General features: G+C 42.1%; 2 protein-coding genes across 2 annotated transcripts; both read left to right on the top strand.

Annotated features, from left to right (window-relative positions):
- The first annotated feature begins 513 nt into the window (after positions 1-513).
- LOC21390032 lies at positions 514-2,424 on the top strand. Its single transcript, XM_010108532.2, has 2 exons — positions 514-976; positions 1,781-2,424. The coding sequence occupies exons 1-2, from the start codon at positions 641-643 to the stop codon at positions 2,321-2,323; spliced, it is 879 nt and encodes a 292-aa protein (XP_010106834.1). The 5' UTR covers positions 514-640; the 3' UTR covers positions 2,324-2,424.
- A 7,915-nt stretch (positions 2,425-10,339) lies between these two features.
- On the top strand, positions 10,340-12,660 carry LOC112093654. Its single transcript, XM_024172525.1, has 3 exons — positions 10,340-11,194; positions 11,293-11,619; positions 11,698-12,660. Exons 1-3 carry the CDS (start codon positions 10,340-10,342, stop codon positions 12,658-12,660), a joined length of 2,145 nt encoding a protein of 714 aa, XP_024028293.1.
- Positions 12,661-13,388: the final 728 nt, after the last annotated feature.

Here is a 13,388-nt window from a genome sequence, read left to right as displayed (position 1 = left end):
ACAACCACCACACTGTGGTTGGGATGCAGAATAATAATAATAATAATAATAATAATAATAATAATAATATTCCCATGATTTTGAGATTCCTGGGAATTTGAATAACACCATGTTGGGTGGTATTCAAATTACCTTAAAATGAGGAAAAGTGAATCTCATGGTAATCACTTTCTTGGGAATCTAAAAATTACAATTCTTGTACCAAATGTGGTAATATTGTAGATTTTTATTCTTATTCTTAAGATTACTGCATATCAAACGCCCCCTTATATATGCGTGCAATTTAACAAAAAAAAAAATTCAAAATCTAGAAATTAAAACCTACTCCTTAATTTCGTATTATTTGGCCCTTAAGATTCCTATTCATCATTATTGCCGAAAACGAGTTTTTTTTTTCTTCTTTTCTTTTTCAGTTACCGTCGAAGGAATCGATATAGCCGGCCCACGTTCAATCCAATAACCCCCACAAAAACAAAACAAAAACTCTTCCACGTAAACCTTGGTTTACTCCAACGCGCCAACAAGACAAATCCACCCATGACCTTCTAAATTCTCTCTCTCTCTCTCTCTCTCTCTCCCTCTCTCTCTATAAAAAATATCAGAAAAACTGATCACAACCCAGAAAATTAATATTGGCAAAATGGTCTTGAAAGACACTACTACTACGAAGAAGGAAAAATATGAGAACAAGAACATGATGAGAAAGGGGAATAATTTGTTCATGTGTTTTAGACCGGTTGTGCTCGAACCGGACGGTTCGGGCAGGGAAATCAACGATCCGTTTCTCACGTACATCGCCGTACAGAGGAACAAGGAAAGCGTTGTGTTTCCCAAAAAAGCGCTGTCGGAAAAAGACGACGAGAAATCTTTGTCGTTCGAAGCAATTAAGGAAGAGGATTTTCCGGCCGGAAAGAAAATTGGCGGCAGTCGTAGGTTTTCCCATGTCTTGAAGGCAGTTTTGTTTGAAGCATCCATGGTAAGTATATATAACTGGCTTTTCAATCTTTCATTTCTCTAAAGTATAATTATCATTTTTGTGCTTTTACATCGGGAACAAATATATATTGCTTGTAATTTATAACTATATGTGTAATATAAATTATTTATTGATATATATATATATATATACACATATATAATCAAATAAACAAATCTCGATGTTTCTTTTGTCAGTAAAGTGAGGTTCTAGGTTTTTTCTTGGGATTACTTTAGATAACTTCCAATTTCCATTTTTCTTCTTCTGAAAAAGAACAATTAATTGAATTTTCTTAGTTTAGTCTTTCATCCCTCTTGTATTATACTATCAGCTTTTGTGTAATATTAACTATATGTTGATTAGTACATGTTCATATAAACAAATCTCGACGTTTCTTTTGTAAGCAAAGTGAACATCTATTTTTGTTTGGTATAAATTTGTTTTCTTTTTTCTTGTGATTATGTAGGTAACCTTCAATTTTTCAATTATTTTATCCTTAAAAAAGTACTATTGATTTTTTTTTTTTTGCGCTTATTTCATTCTTTTTTTTTTTTTTTATGTAATATTGCTGAAACGGTTAAGGTTCAAGTTTTAATATTTCTTTGTGATTAGATCGGATAAGCTTTGTCCAAAATTTTGTAACTTGTTTATCTTTTCAGTTCATGTCACAGACACTTTGTTTACTTTACGCTTTAATTTCTTTTTATCTCATGAAATAAAATAAGAGCTTAAATCATTTTTAAATAATAATAATAATAATAATAATAATAATAATAATAATAATGTGTGGTTTCTATGTGACAGGCTAGGAAGATCAAGAAAGGAAAATCAGATAAAAAGTCATCACATTCATTAAGCGAGAGTGCAAGGTACAGTTATCAAAAGTCTTCACACAAAGACCAATTTGATTTTGATTTTGGCTTTGGCCAAAGAATTATTTCACGTACCGCATCTGCTTTAGCCACATCTCCCTCTGCCTCAACGGCCACGAGTTATTGTCCTTCATGTTCGTCATCCTTGGTCGCCAAACCGACGTCGTTTGCGTCAAACTCAACCGAGTCAAAGCCGACGTACGAAAATGTTAAACAACAATATAGGCAAAGAGGGTATGATACTACTTGTAAGAGTGGTTTGTTCTTAATGCTTATTAGTCTCTTGGTCTTGGTCTTTTGGGGTAAGATTTGTGCTATTGTTTACACTTCGACGTGGTTTTGCTTCGTGGCTCGTTGGATTAATGTTAAGGTCATGACCGATTTGACTGATCCGTCGGAGAATTCGTCGGAGTGCAAGAGGAAGATCGTCATGGAAGGACTTCTGGCAAGGGAACGTGGGAGCTTCCCTTGTTAATAGAAGTACGTGTGGAATAAATAAAAAATAAAGGCAAGGTGTTTCTTAAGAAGTTGCCCCCAAAGCAAGAAGATTAATCAATTGATAATATTATTATTAAATTTCTCCCTTTTTTTTTTTTTTTTGGAGGGGTTCTATTTTGTCCTAGATTTAATTTGTGCTCTTTTATTTTTCTGTCTTTTTCTCTATCTTTAGGAGATGACAATATTTAGCATATAGTTTTCTTTTTGCATTCGTACTTTTTTTATTGAAAACCATGATCAAAATTACGTGCAAAAAATTGCTTGGACAAGAAATTCAGATATTTATATGTGGTGTTATTATTGTAATCTTTCTTTTTATAAATAAATAAATCATTGTTACTCCATCTACTATTCATCGACAAGTTAACTCAAATTGGATACGTAGAGACAATAGTTTGAAATATTTTATTCGATTAGTATATAATTATGTTTCCGTGTAGTTTCTTTTATTAAAATGATTACAAGCTTAATCATATTTGACGTCCTTAAGTCTAGTGGATTAGCTCAAACTTCGGAACTCTAAAATTCACAAAAAGTTAGTGAATGTATTTGTATGCCTATGCACCATATATTGTCATTTAGTGCACGGTTGTATTGTCACGGTAGAAATCTGCGTACGTTGAGAAACATGAAAAATTAAAAATCTGTGTGCGTTGAGAAACATGAAAAATTAGCACTTATCGCCTACTAATATATCCACCGATGGAACAACGTAACCGTTAAAATTAAATCCATATATATATATATATATATAATCAACAAAGGTTAGTGAGTAAACTACTAACTTTGACATAATGCATGGCCGATGATGTAAGAAAGAAGAATTGTATGTTGCCCTGTGTGAAGGTATGGACGCCACGATTTATAAGCTGATGATCATCTTGATGATGTTGCCATGGATACTTGGACCAAATTTGTTTATGCTAATTTATCTTCATTGGTAAAGCAAGCATCCAATAAATATTGAGAAATTACGTGAGCTAGCGGGTTTTGGCCAACGCTTTTAAGAAAATGTCAGAATTTTTCTTTTTGTTTTAGAAAATAAAAAATGACTGTTGATTGATGTCAATCACAGCTGGTTAATCAAACATTTGTGACATCGACCAATCAATACGGTTGCTGATGATTATCAAGACAATTAGTCAATCACCGATTGGCAACTTTTTTTAGATAACAACTGTGTTAATTGGAAAGATACCTAAAATACTCCTGATGTTTTGCTTAAATGTCATTTTTACTCGTCTTATTACATAAATGCTCAAAATGACCTTGTGTTTACAAAATCATACTCAAAAAACCTTTTGATAACAATTAAATTTCTAAAAATACCAAGATTGGCTTCCCAATCCATATCAAATGTGTGTTCAAAAAAATCCATATCAAATGTTACTTTAGATATGCTTTAATTAAATATTTAAATAAAAAAAATTAAAAAATGTTCAATATTCCAATGAACAAATACTGCAACTATTTTGAGAAGTTTTCATTCCTTAAGATTGATTTTAATTAGTATTTTAATTTAATAATATTTTAAATTGTATTTAATAAAGACTGAGAAGGGTAATTTTAATATTTTAAAAAATTTAATTCCTTCAAGAGTATTTTGAATATTATTTTACAAACACATATGGTTTCGGCATTTGCATAATAAAATAAGCAAAAGTATTCTTTGGGTAAAATACAGGGGGTGTTTTGAGTATCATTCCTTCGTATTTTAAGAAAATGAGGGCAAATTATCAAAAGAAGAATCAAATCTGCTGTCTATGGTTGTCTCTCTAATTAAATTTTAATACGTCATAAATTATTTAAGCATTTTTAGTTTTTAGTTCGTATCTAATTTAAATGACATGACAAATAAATAATAAAGGGATAACCAACAAGATAATGAAAACCTCAAATCTAAACTCTTAAAACAATAATTTAAAAGTCTTTTTCCTACATGTCTCTTAAATGTTGTTCTTCTAATCAATATTAGTTGAACCGCATTAATCTCATTGGGGGCACGTGTAGTTTCAAAATTTTCTTTCACTAAATGTAAATTGTTAAACAAAAATAATTATGTCCTTAATTTGTTATGGAAAATATTATATGGGCCATAACTATTTGAGGCTCATTTGGCGTTGTTTCTAAAGGTTGTTTTTAGCCATTTTAAAGAAACTACAACAGATTAGTATGTTTGGTAATTTTTGTTTTTGTTCAACAAATTCTAAAAACTACTTTTAAACAACATAATTTGAGAAGCGGGTTAGGGGTTACTTTTCTACAGTAACTTTTGCTGCTATTATCCAAATTTATGAAGATAGTTTTTATAATAAAACTTAATTCTCAATCGACCTATTTTAATTTTCCATGCTAAATTAAAAAAACATATATTTTTAGAACAGTTATTTAAAAATTGAAAATCTTTAACAAGTATATTAGGCTAAATATTTAAATATTTAGTAGTTATCAAAAATTTAAAATAATAACAATAAATAAGAAACTTAGTAGTGATAATTTTTCCCTATCAATAAAAGTAATTAATTTTTAAGAAATATTTTCATTAAAAATTAAAATTATGTTTTTTTTATATTTTAAATATTGACCATAAAAATAGAAATAAAACTAACTATAAATATATCCTAAAGAATGTCTACTTTTGTTATCATAAATCTCTACTGTAATTTTATACACAGTTCATCAAACACTTAAATTTTTGCCTATTGTATTCACAGCAGTTTTGTAAAAATATTTACCGAACATCTATATGCTTTTGGTCATAATAACTTATTACTAACAACACAACAACCAGCAAAAGTAATGTCAAATTGGCCATTAGTCTAGTGGCATTAGAGCTCATGTAAAATGAGATTTGAGGGAAATTGGGATTTTGTTGTATAAAAAAAAGTATTATATAAATGTGTATGATCCACTAAATAAACACATTATACTTAGTCTTTTCATTTAATAATAGAGAATTTTAACTATGCTCTCATTTACATTTTTATGTATTTTATTTTATGCTCCAGTAGTGCTATTACTTTTACAAGTTCGTTTTCTGATTATGAGAGATACCCACACTGGTGATAGCAAATTCCGCAATTTGTATTTTATTGGGAAGACTTTCCTAACGGAGTAGAGCACTAATTGCGGTGCCAAAGTCCACGAATCTCTAATAAACGCCTTTCCACACGTCAGGACATTTATTTTTGATCCATACATATTTTGGATTATACATATATATACATATAACCAAAGAAACATAACTATTAAAAATTTATCCATATGAGTGTATATATATATGTATGTGTAATGTAGGTATATTACACAACATATTATAACCAAGTGGTTTTACACTAAATCGTTGTATATCACATGGTTATTCTTATCTTATAGGGCCCGGCGGGAAAAAAAAGATGGTTATGCACATGCGGATCCCAACCTTAAAATTAACATAGGGTAATATATGTTTCAAACATATTAAAATATTGCTAACCCGCTTTTGGGTTCAAAATTAAAAAAATAATCTATTAGAATACGTAAGGTCATTTGAACAATAATATATCCGTGTAATGATCCGACTGAATTAGACCGTCATTTAATTTCTTTAAACTTAATTATTAATTTTAATCATTTACTTGGTTCCTTAAATTTCACGTAATAACTTTTTTTAAAAAAAAAAAAACTTCAACTTATTTCAAAAGAATTGGTGTAAAAAATCTAATGTTTTTGCCAGTGAGGAACCAAGTTAGCAAACTTAATGCGGGAAATTATATATATTACTTTAAAAATACAAAATAATCTAATATTTTTTTTAAAAAAGTTTTTTCTTATAAAAATTATAAGATGCATTTTGAGCTTATAAAAAACTATATATATAGTGAAGGTAATTCTAATTTCATAGAGTTAGATGATTGATTAGTGACATTAAGTTTTTAATTTCCTCCTTTTTTGTGTTCATGTTCTTTCCCCAAAATTTCTTTTTTTCTCTGTTACACTATGGTCGAGAGATCGGCCACCCTCTTGAATAACAGACACCGAGGAGTGATCACTGAGGATATGTCGCTGGCGCCGAGGGAACGTCATTATCTACGCCGAGAGATCATGCGCGGGAAGGGGTGCCGGGCGCGATAACTCAGCGCCCGGAGGCCACGGCGCCAGGGTATAACTCTCATCTCTCTCCACCAGCTGTCTTGTCAACTGGAGGAGTGGAGTGCTGATTCGACTGCTACTGCAAAAGTCAGAGGGTCAGGCGGCAGATAGGAAGGATCAGCCGCATTCCCCGGGATAGTCATCATGAAAACCCACCTACTCTCACGATTACCGAGGACGGAGGATGGCTTCCTCCTTGGGAACGGAGAATACACGTTCACATGTAAAGGCCTATAAATAGAGCCAATAAAACCCAGAAAAGGGGTTAGAGATCATTTCATTACAAAAGAAAAGAGTTTGTAACCGGTTGAAAGACTAGTGCATGCACAAGTAGATTAGGCAAAGAATTATTGCCGAACCACTATAAAATCGTTGTCTCCCTTACATTATTTTTCAGTTTTCATCTTTCATTGAGCCGTGAGTGTTTTTGAGAGAGGTAACTACAAGTTGTCGGAAAATCACCGTCAACAATTGGCGCTAGAAGGAGGGCCTGAACCCAGAAAGTTAACCCAGTTTTGAACCAAAAAAGAGTAGCTATGCCTCCCAGGAATGCACGCTTACTATCGGCCAACCCGATAAGCCAGGCGACTCAAAACGCCGCCGCTGCTGGGACCTCCGCAAACTCGCTCCCGCCGGCTGTCGAGAGCCCCCCAGACCGTATCAACCAGCTCCAAAGGCAGGTCGAGATGCTGGCCGCAGCCGTAGAAAGGATGGCTACGGCCCCCGCCGGGCAGAACCCAATGCCGCCGCTCGAAGACGCGCCGATGAACCTGGTGAACGCTGTTGTTGGGGGCCAAGAGATTGGTGACCAACGCAGTGACACCGAGGAGATCGGTGACAGTCGAGCCAATGATCCCCATCCGACCAAGTCAAATAGGTCTGTCGGAAGCAGACAACGGGCGGCACAGAGGAGAGCGCGGGAGAAGGCTGCGGCGCAAGCTGTGAATAACAGGGGCGTGCCCCCTCGAGTAGGAGGAACGCCATCCCCGTCGAGTCTTCATCTGTGCACGGCGGAGACCTCAGGAGGAGGCTCGACGCCCGACGTGGGAAGGCCGTCCAGCGGCCAAGAGAGGAAGAGCTCGCTGTGGATAATAAGGCCTTGGCCGAAAAAATGGCTAGGCTGGAGAGGCAGATTGGGAGTCGATTGAACAACTTCGAACAAGTTATAGGGAAGGTGGCCGAGGCGGTCAATGTCGATGCCAAGATGTACACGTCTCACGACCACCCGTTCACGGAAAACATCATCCGGGTGCCGCTTCCCGACAAGTACAAATCGCCCCCCATCCCGCTATACGATGGAAGGAGTAACCCGGACGACCACTTGGAGGTGTACACAGGACACATGGTTCTGCATGGATACCCCGAGGAGGTTATGTGCCAGGCATTCAGGAATCACCTCTCCGATTCCGCGAGGAGATGGTTCAGATCCCTGAAACCAAACTCCATCACCAATTGGGATGATCTGAAGAACGCCTTTTTGACTCAGTTCATAGGTGTCAAGAAATACATCCCACCAAAACAAAACCTCTCGAGAGTATACCAGGGACCTAACGAGTCCCTGAAGGACTGGATAGCCCGGTTTGGGGAACAGGTCGCCGCCACTGAGGGAATCTCCGATGAAGTGGCCTTGATGGGGGAACTATCGAGCATGAAAAAGGACATCCCCTACAGCACGGACCTCGACCGGAGACCGCCCCACACCTACCAGGAATTCCTGAGAAGGGCGCAGGGGTTTATCAACGCCGAGGAGGCAAAGAAAGCCTTGAAGAGCAAGGCAGCAACCCTTGCCAAGGAAGAGGTGGGGCAGGCGAGCAATCAGAACAACGGCAAGAAGCGCCGAGGTCCCCCTCAGGTGCAAGCAGAGCAAAGGTACAACCCGGCTCCGAGTAATAGGGGCGGCGGCGCCTCGACGAGCCAGGGGGAAAATAAGCGGCCAAAGCTGTGACCCCTACATCCCCTAACTATGGGAATCGAGGACGTCTACCATGAAATCAGTCATCTCCAGGTTCTGCGTCGACCACCACCGCTAAAGTCTGACCTGCCACGGAGGAACGAGAATAAATATTGTCGGTTTCACGGCGAGAACGGGCACACTACGGCTGAGTGCTATGACCTCAGGGACGAGGTCGAGAGGTTGATCCGAGAAGGGAGGCTCAGTTAATACCGAGCCGTCCGTCGGAACAATAACAACAGGCGCAACAGCGACCGGCGAGACGAGCCGATGCATGATAACCCGCCCGAACCTGTCGGAGTAATAAGAACGATCTTCGGCGGGCCATACCTCGGAGGCACCTCCTGACGCACGCAAAAGTAGTACGCCCGAGAGGCAAAAGAGAAGTTCAGTCAGAGGGTGATGAACGTCTCCGGACGCAAGGCTAAGGCAGTGCGATACGAGGATGCCGAGATCACTTTCTCGGAGGCCGACGCACGGGGGGTACATTTCCCCCATAGCGATGCCTTGGTTGTCGAGGCCATGATCGGTAACCATACGGTCTGCCGTATCCTGGTCGACAATGGCAGTTCTGTGGACATCTTGTACGCGGACTGCCTCGACAAGATGGGGCTTCCCCGCTTAAGGCTGCTGAACAGTGCCCAACCTTTATACGGGTTCACGGGGAACAGCGTCATCCCGTAAGGGGCAATCGAGCTGCCTATGACCATTGGAGACCGACCACACACCTCGACTATCATGTCGAAGTTCCTGGTAGTGAAGGGAGGCGACCAATACAACGCGGTCATAGGACGCCCGACGTTGAGGGCCTTGCGGGTGGTAACATCCATCTACCACCAGGTGATGAAGTTCCCCACGCCCAATGAGATCGGCAAAGCTAGAGGAAACCAGTACGAGTCGAGGTTCACTTACTCAGAGACCGTCCGCCAGTATGCCGAGCTGACATAGGTACGGAGAGAGCTGCGGATGGTCAAGACTAGGGCAAAAAGGCTCGATTTGGATCCAAGGTTCCCAGGAGAAGAGCCCGGAACAGGACCAGTCGAGGAACTAATTGAAGTCCCCATCGATGAGAGGGACCCAATGAGAACACTTAGGATAGGCTCGGAGTTGGGATCACAGGCCCGGGAAAGACTGGTTGAGTTTCTGAAGGGGAGCCGCGACTTGTTCGCCTGGACCCATGAGGACATGGAAGGGATAAGCCCCGACATCATGTGTCACAGGCTGAACATCGATGAGAATTTTTCGCCAAAGAGACAGAAGCGTCGACCTATGAACGCCGAAAGATCCGAAGCCCTGCGGGGGGAAGTCGACAAACTCATGAGGAACAACTTCATCCGAGAAGTCTTGTACCCCGAATGGGTGTCAAATCCTATACTGGTAAGAAAGCCAAATGGGGAGTGGCGAACGTGTGTCGACTTCAGCGACTTGAACAAAGCGTGTCCTAAGGACAGCTTCCCACTACCTCGGATTGACCAGCTAGTCGACGCCACGGCAGGACACGAGCTACTGAGCTTCATGGACGCGTACTCTGGGTACAACCAGATACCGATGCTTGACCGTGACGAAAAGCACACGGCGTTTATCACCGACAGAGGGCTCTACTGTTACAGAGTGATGCCCTTCGGTCTTAAGAATGCTGGAGCGACCTACCAACGCCTCGTCAACAAAATGTTCGCAGGGCAGATAGGAAAGACTATGGAGGTCTACGTCGACGATATGCTGGTAAAGAGCATGAAGACCGAAGACCATGAGGAGGACCTGGGAAGGATGTTCGGTGTCCTCAGAACGTACAAAATGAAGCTAAACCCTCGAAAGTGTGCATTCGGCGTCGCTTCAGGGAAGTTCTTAGGTTTCATGGTGAGCAGTCGAGGAATCGAGGCCAATCCCTAAAAGATTCAGGCCTTCCTCGACATGGCATCGCCAAGGAAGCCTAAGGAGGTCCAGAAGTTGACAGGCTGTGTGGCCGCACTTAATAGGTTTATCTCCAAATCCACAGACAAGTGCATACCGTTCTTTGATACCCTGAGGGAAAGCAAGCCGTTTCTATGGACGGAAGAGTGCGAACAGGCGTTCCAACAACTGAAGGAACACATTGGGAAACCCCCTGTGCTGTCCAAACCTGTGACCGGGGAGGTGCTAAGCCTTTATCTGGCGGTCTCGGAGCACGCCGTTAGTTCAGTGTTAATTTGCAGAGAGAAGAAGGTGCAGCTGCCGGTGTATTACACTAGCAAGCGCCTCCTCGACGCGGAGACAAGGTATCCCCAGATGGAAGAGCTCGCCCTCGCGCTAGTTGTGACAGCGAGGAAGTTACGGCACTACTTCCAGGCCCATAGCATTCAGGTCTTGACCAATCACCCCCTCAGGCAGGTGCTACAAAAGCCCGACGCCTCTGGTCGACTCCTTAAATGGTCAATAGAGCTCAGCCAGTTCGACATCGACTATAAACCACGAACCGCTATCAAGGGCCAAGCCCTGGCCGACTTCGTGGCAGAGTTCACAGGGCTACCAGCCGAGGTCGAGGGAGCCGACGAACCACCACGATGGAAGCTCTACGTCGACGGCAGCTCCAACGACAACGGCAGTGGGGCAGGACTGGTGTTACACACACCGGAAGGATACAAGGTCACCTCAGCCGTCAGGTTTGAATTCTCTGCGTCCAATAACGAAGCAGAGTACGAGGCACTACTTGCCGGACTTCGGTTGGCGGAACACTTAAAAGTGGAGAAACTCGATATCTTCAGTGATTCACAGCTCATTGTGAATCAAGTGAGGGCCAGTACCAAACCAGGGATGAGAAGATGGCCGCGTATCTGAAGAAGGTTAAGGAAGCCCTGGGGAAATTCACGACCTATGACATACAGCAGGTGCCAAGGGCAGAGAATAGCAACGCCGACGCCCTCGCCAAGTTGGCGACGTCGAGAGATGCGTTGCTCCTGAACCTGGTACCCGTAGAGGTCTTGAAGACCCCGACCACAGAAAAGTGGTCTGAGGTCACACCCGTGGATTTCCAGCCCAGCTGGATGGACCCGATCATCAGGTACTCGGTCGATGGCGAGCTTCCTGAGGACAGGCAGTATGCCAAAAAGATGAAGTATCAAGCGGCAAGATACAAAATGCACGACAACCTCCTCTATCGCAGGGGGTACTCAACGCCCTTGCTCAGGTGCCTCGGCGCAGAGGAGGCAAATAGGGTACTATCAGATGTGCATGATGGAATTTGCGGGAACCACGCGGGAGGACAATCCCTGGCCTACAAAATATTACGGTAGGGATATTACTGGCCAAGTCTCAAGAAAGATGCGGCCGAGTACGCGAAAAGGTGCGAGAGCTGCGAGAGGTACGCTCCCACCCCTCGACTGCACTCAGCGGACCTAACATCCATACTATCTCCCTGGCCCTTCGCTAAATGGGGGATTGACCTTATTGGCCCCCTGCACAAAACCCCAGGGGGGTACAAGTTCGCTATTGTCGCCGTCGACTACTTCACGAAGTGGGTCAAAGCCGAGCCTTTGACGACCATCTCGGAGGCGAAATGCACAAACTTCATATGGAACAACATTGTGTGCAGGTTCGGTGTGCCGCACTCTCTCGTGTCCGACAACGGGAAGCAGTTCAACAACGACAACACCAGCCAGTTTTGTGAGTTGCTGGGGATACACAAGAACTTTTCCTCTGTCGTGTACCCCCAGTCCAACGGGCAGGTTGAGGCGGTCAACAAGATAATTAAAATCACTCTCAAGCGCCGCCTCGACGCCTACAAAGGGAAATGGGCCGACGAGTTGCCAAAAGTGCTGTGGGCCTACCGAACAACGAGCAGGACTACTACGGGGGAAACCCCATTCTCAATGGCCTATGGGTTCGAAGCAGTCCTGCCAGTCGAGGTGTCCATTCCGACCAACCGGGTGACCCGGTACGAGGAGGATAGGAACGCCGAACTGATGAACTTGGAGCTCGACCTCTTGGAAGAATGGCGAACAGACGCACAGCTACGGCTTGCCGCCTACCAAGCCAGAACCGCCAGGTATTATAATAAGAAGGTCAAGCCAAAGCACTTCGGGGTCGGGGACCTAGTTTTACGGGTGGTAACACCCAACACAAAACCCAAGAACTTCGGAGCCTTGGGACCGACCTGGGAAGGACCCTACAGAATAAAAGAGGTTGTTGCTAATGGGTCGTATCGACTGGCAGAGCTCGACGGTCAAAGCATCAAGCACACTTGGAATGCGGACTAGCTGAAGGTCTACTACCAGTAGCCACGAGGAGCGTCGAGCTAACAAGGAAGACTAAATGTCTTCTACTCTTGTTCTTTCATTCCCAGTTCTGGCAGGCTGAAAAGCCAACTTGTAACTTATACACGAATAAATATACGTCAACATGTCGACCGATTCTTTTTACTTCTTTGCGGGTATGATCATTTTCTACTAACGTCGATACGTCGACGACGATGCGCCAAAAACAAGTCCAAGGCCTTGTTCTTGGCAAGGGGGCAATATGAGCCCCCCCACAAACTTGCAAAAATGGTAGGGCTCTGGCCCAACCGTGCTTGAGCAACTAGCAGATTTCCTACGCTCTTCACATTCTACTATTTACATCGAAGCATTGATAGTGGTGTTCCAGAGCCGACTTCAAAAACTCAACTCTGGCGAGGGGGTATTAAGGCCCAACAGTGAGGCCCCCCAACAAAAAAAAGGTAGTCGAGCCTACACTTAGCAAAAAAAAATTTTCTCCACACAACGTAATAAATGGAATAAGCATAAGTGCATAGAAGAAAAATAAAAATAATAGAAGCTCGTCTTGACCTTATGGCCATTACAAATTATCAAACATATTGTCTGGGCCTCACGGCCCTGCAAAAAAAAAAAAAAAAAACTACACAACAGAAGGCCCCGGCTGAAGTCCCCTCCTTACTCGCCGTCGCCCTCCGCTGCCTGCTCCGCACCGCTGGGCGCTTGGTCGATAC

Source organism: Morus notabilis, unplaced genomic scaffold (assembly GCF_000414095.1).
Source record: "Morus notabilis unplaced genomic scaffold, ASM41409v2 Scaffold1007, whole genome shotgun sequence".
In the NCBI taxonomy this organism is placed as follows: Eukaryota; Viridiplantae; Streptophyta; class Magnoliopsida; order Rosales; family Moraceae; genus Morus; species Morus notabilis.
The sequence above is the reverse complement of the archived record's forward strand: the minus strand, read 5'-3'. Positions and strand labels throughout refer to the sequence as shown.

Excerpts from the sequence above, each read along its gene's own strand:
- LOC21390032 (XM_010108532.2), top strand. The coding sequence starts at position 641 with ATGGTCTTGAAAGACACTACTACTACGAAGAAGGAAAAATATGAGAAC. Across the intron at positions 977-1,780 it reads TTTTGTTTGAAGCATCCATG|GCTAGGAAGATCAAGAAAGG; the intron begins GTAAGTATATAT and ends TCTATGTGACAG.
- LOC112093654 (XM_024172525.1), top strand. The coding sequence starts at position 10,340 with ATGGCATCGCCAAGGAAGCCTAAGGAGGTCCAGAAGTTGACAGGCTGT. Across the intron at positions 11,195-11,292 it reads CACAGCTCATTGTGAATCAA|GTGCCAAGGGCAGAGAATAG; the intron begins GTGAGGGCCAGT and ends GACATACAGCAG. Across the intron at positions 11,620-11,697 it reads GCGCAGAGGAGGCAAATAGG|GGATATTACTGGCCAAGTCT; the intron begins GTACTATCAGAT and ends ATATTACGGTAG.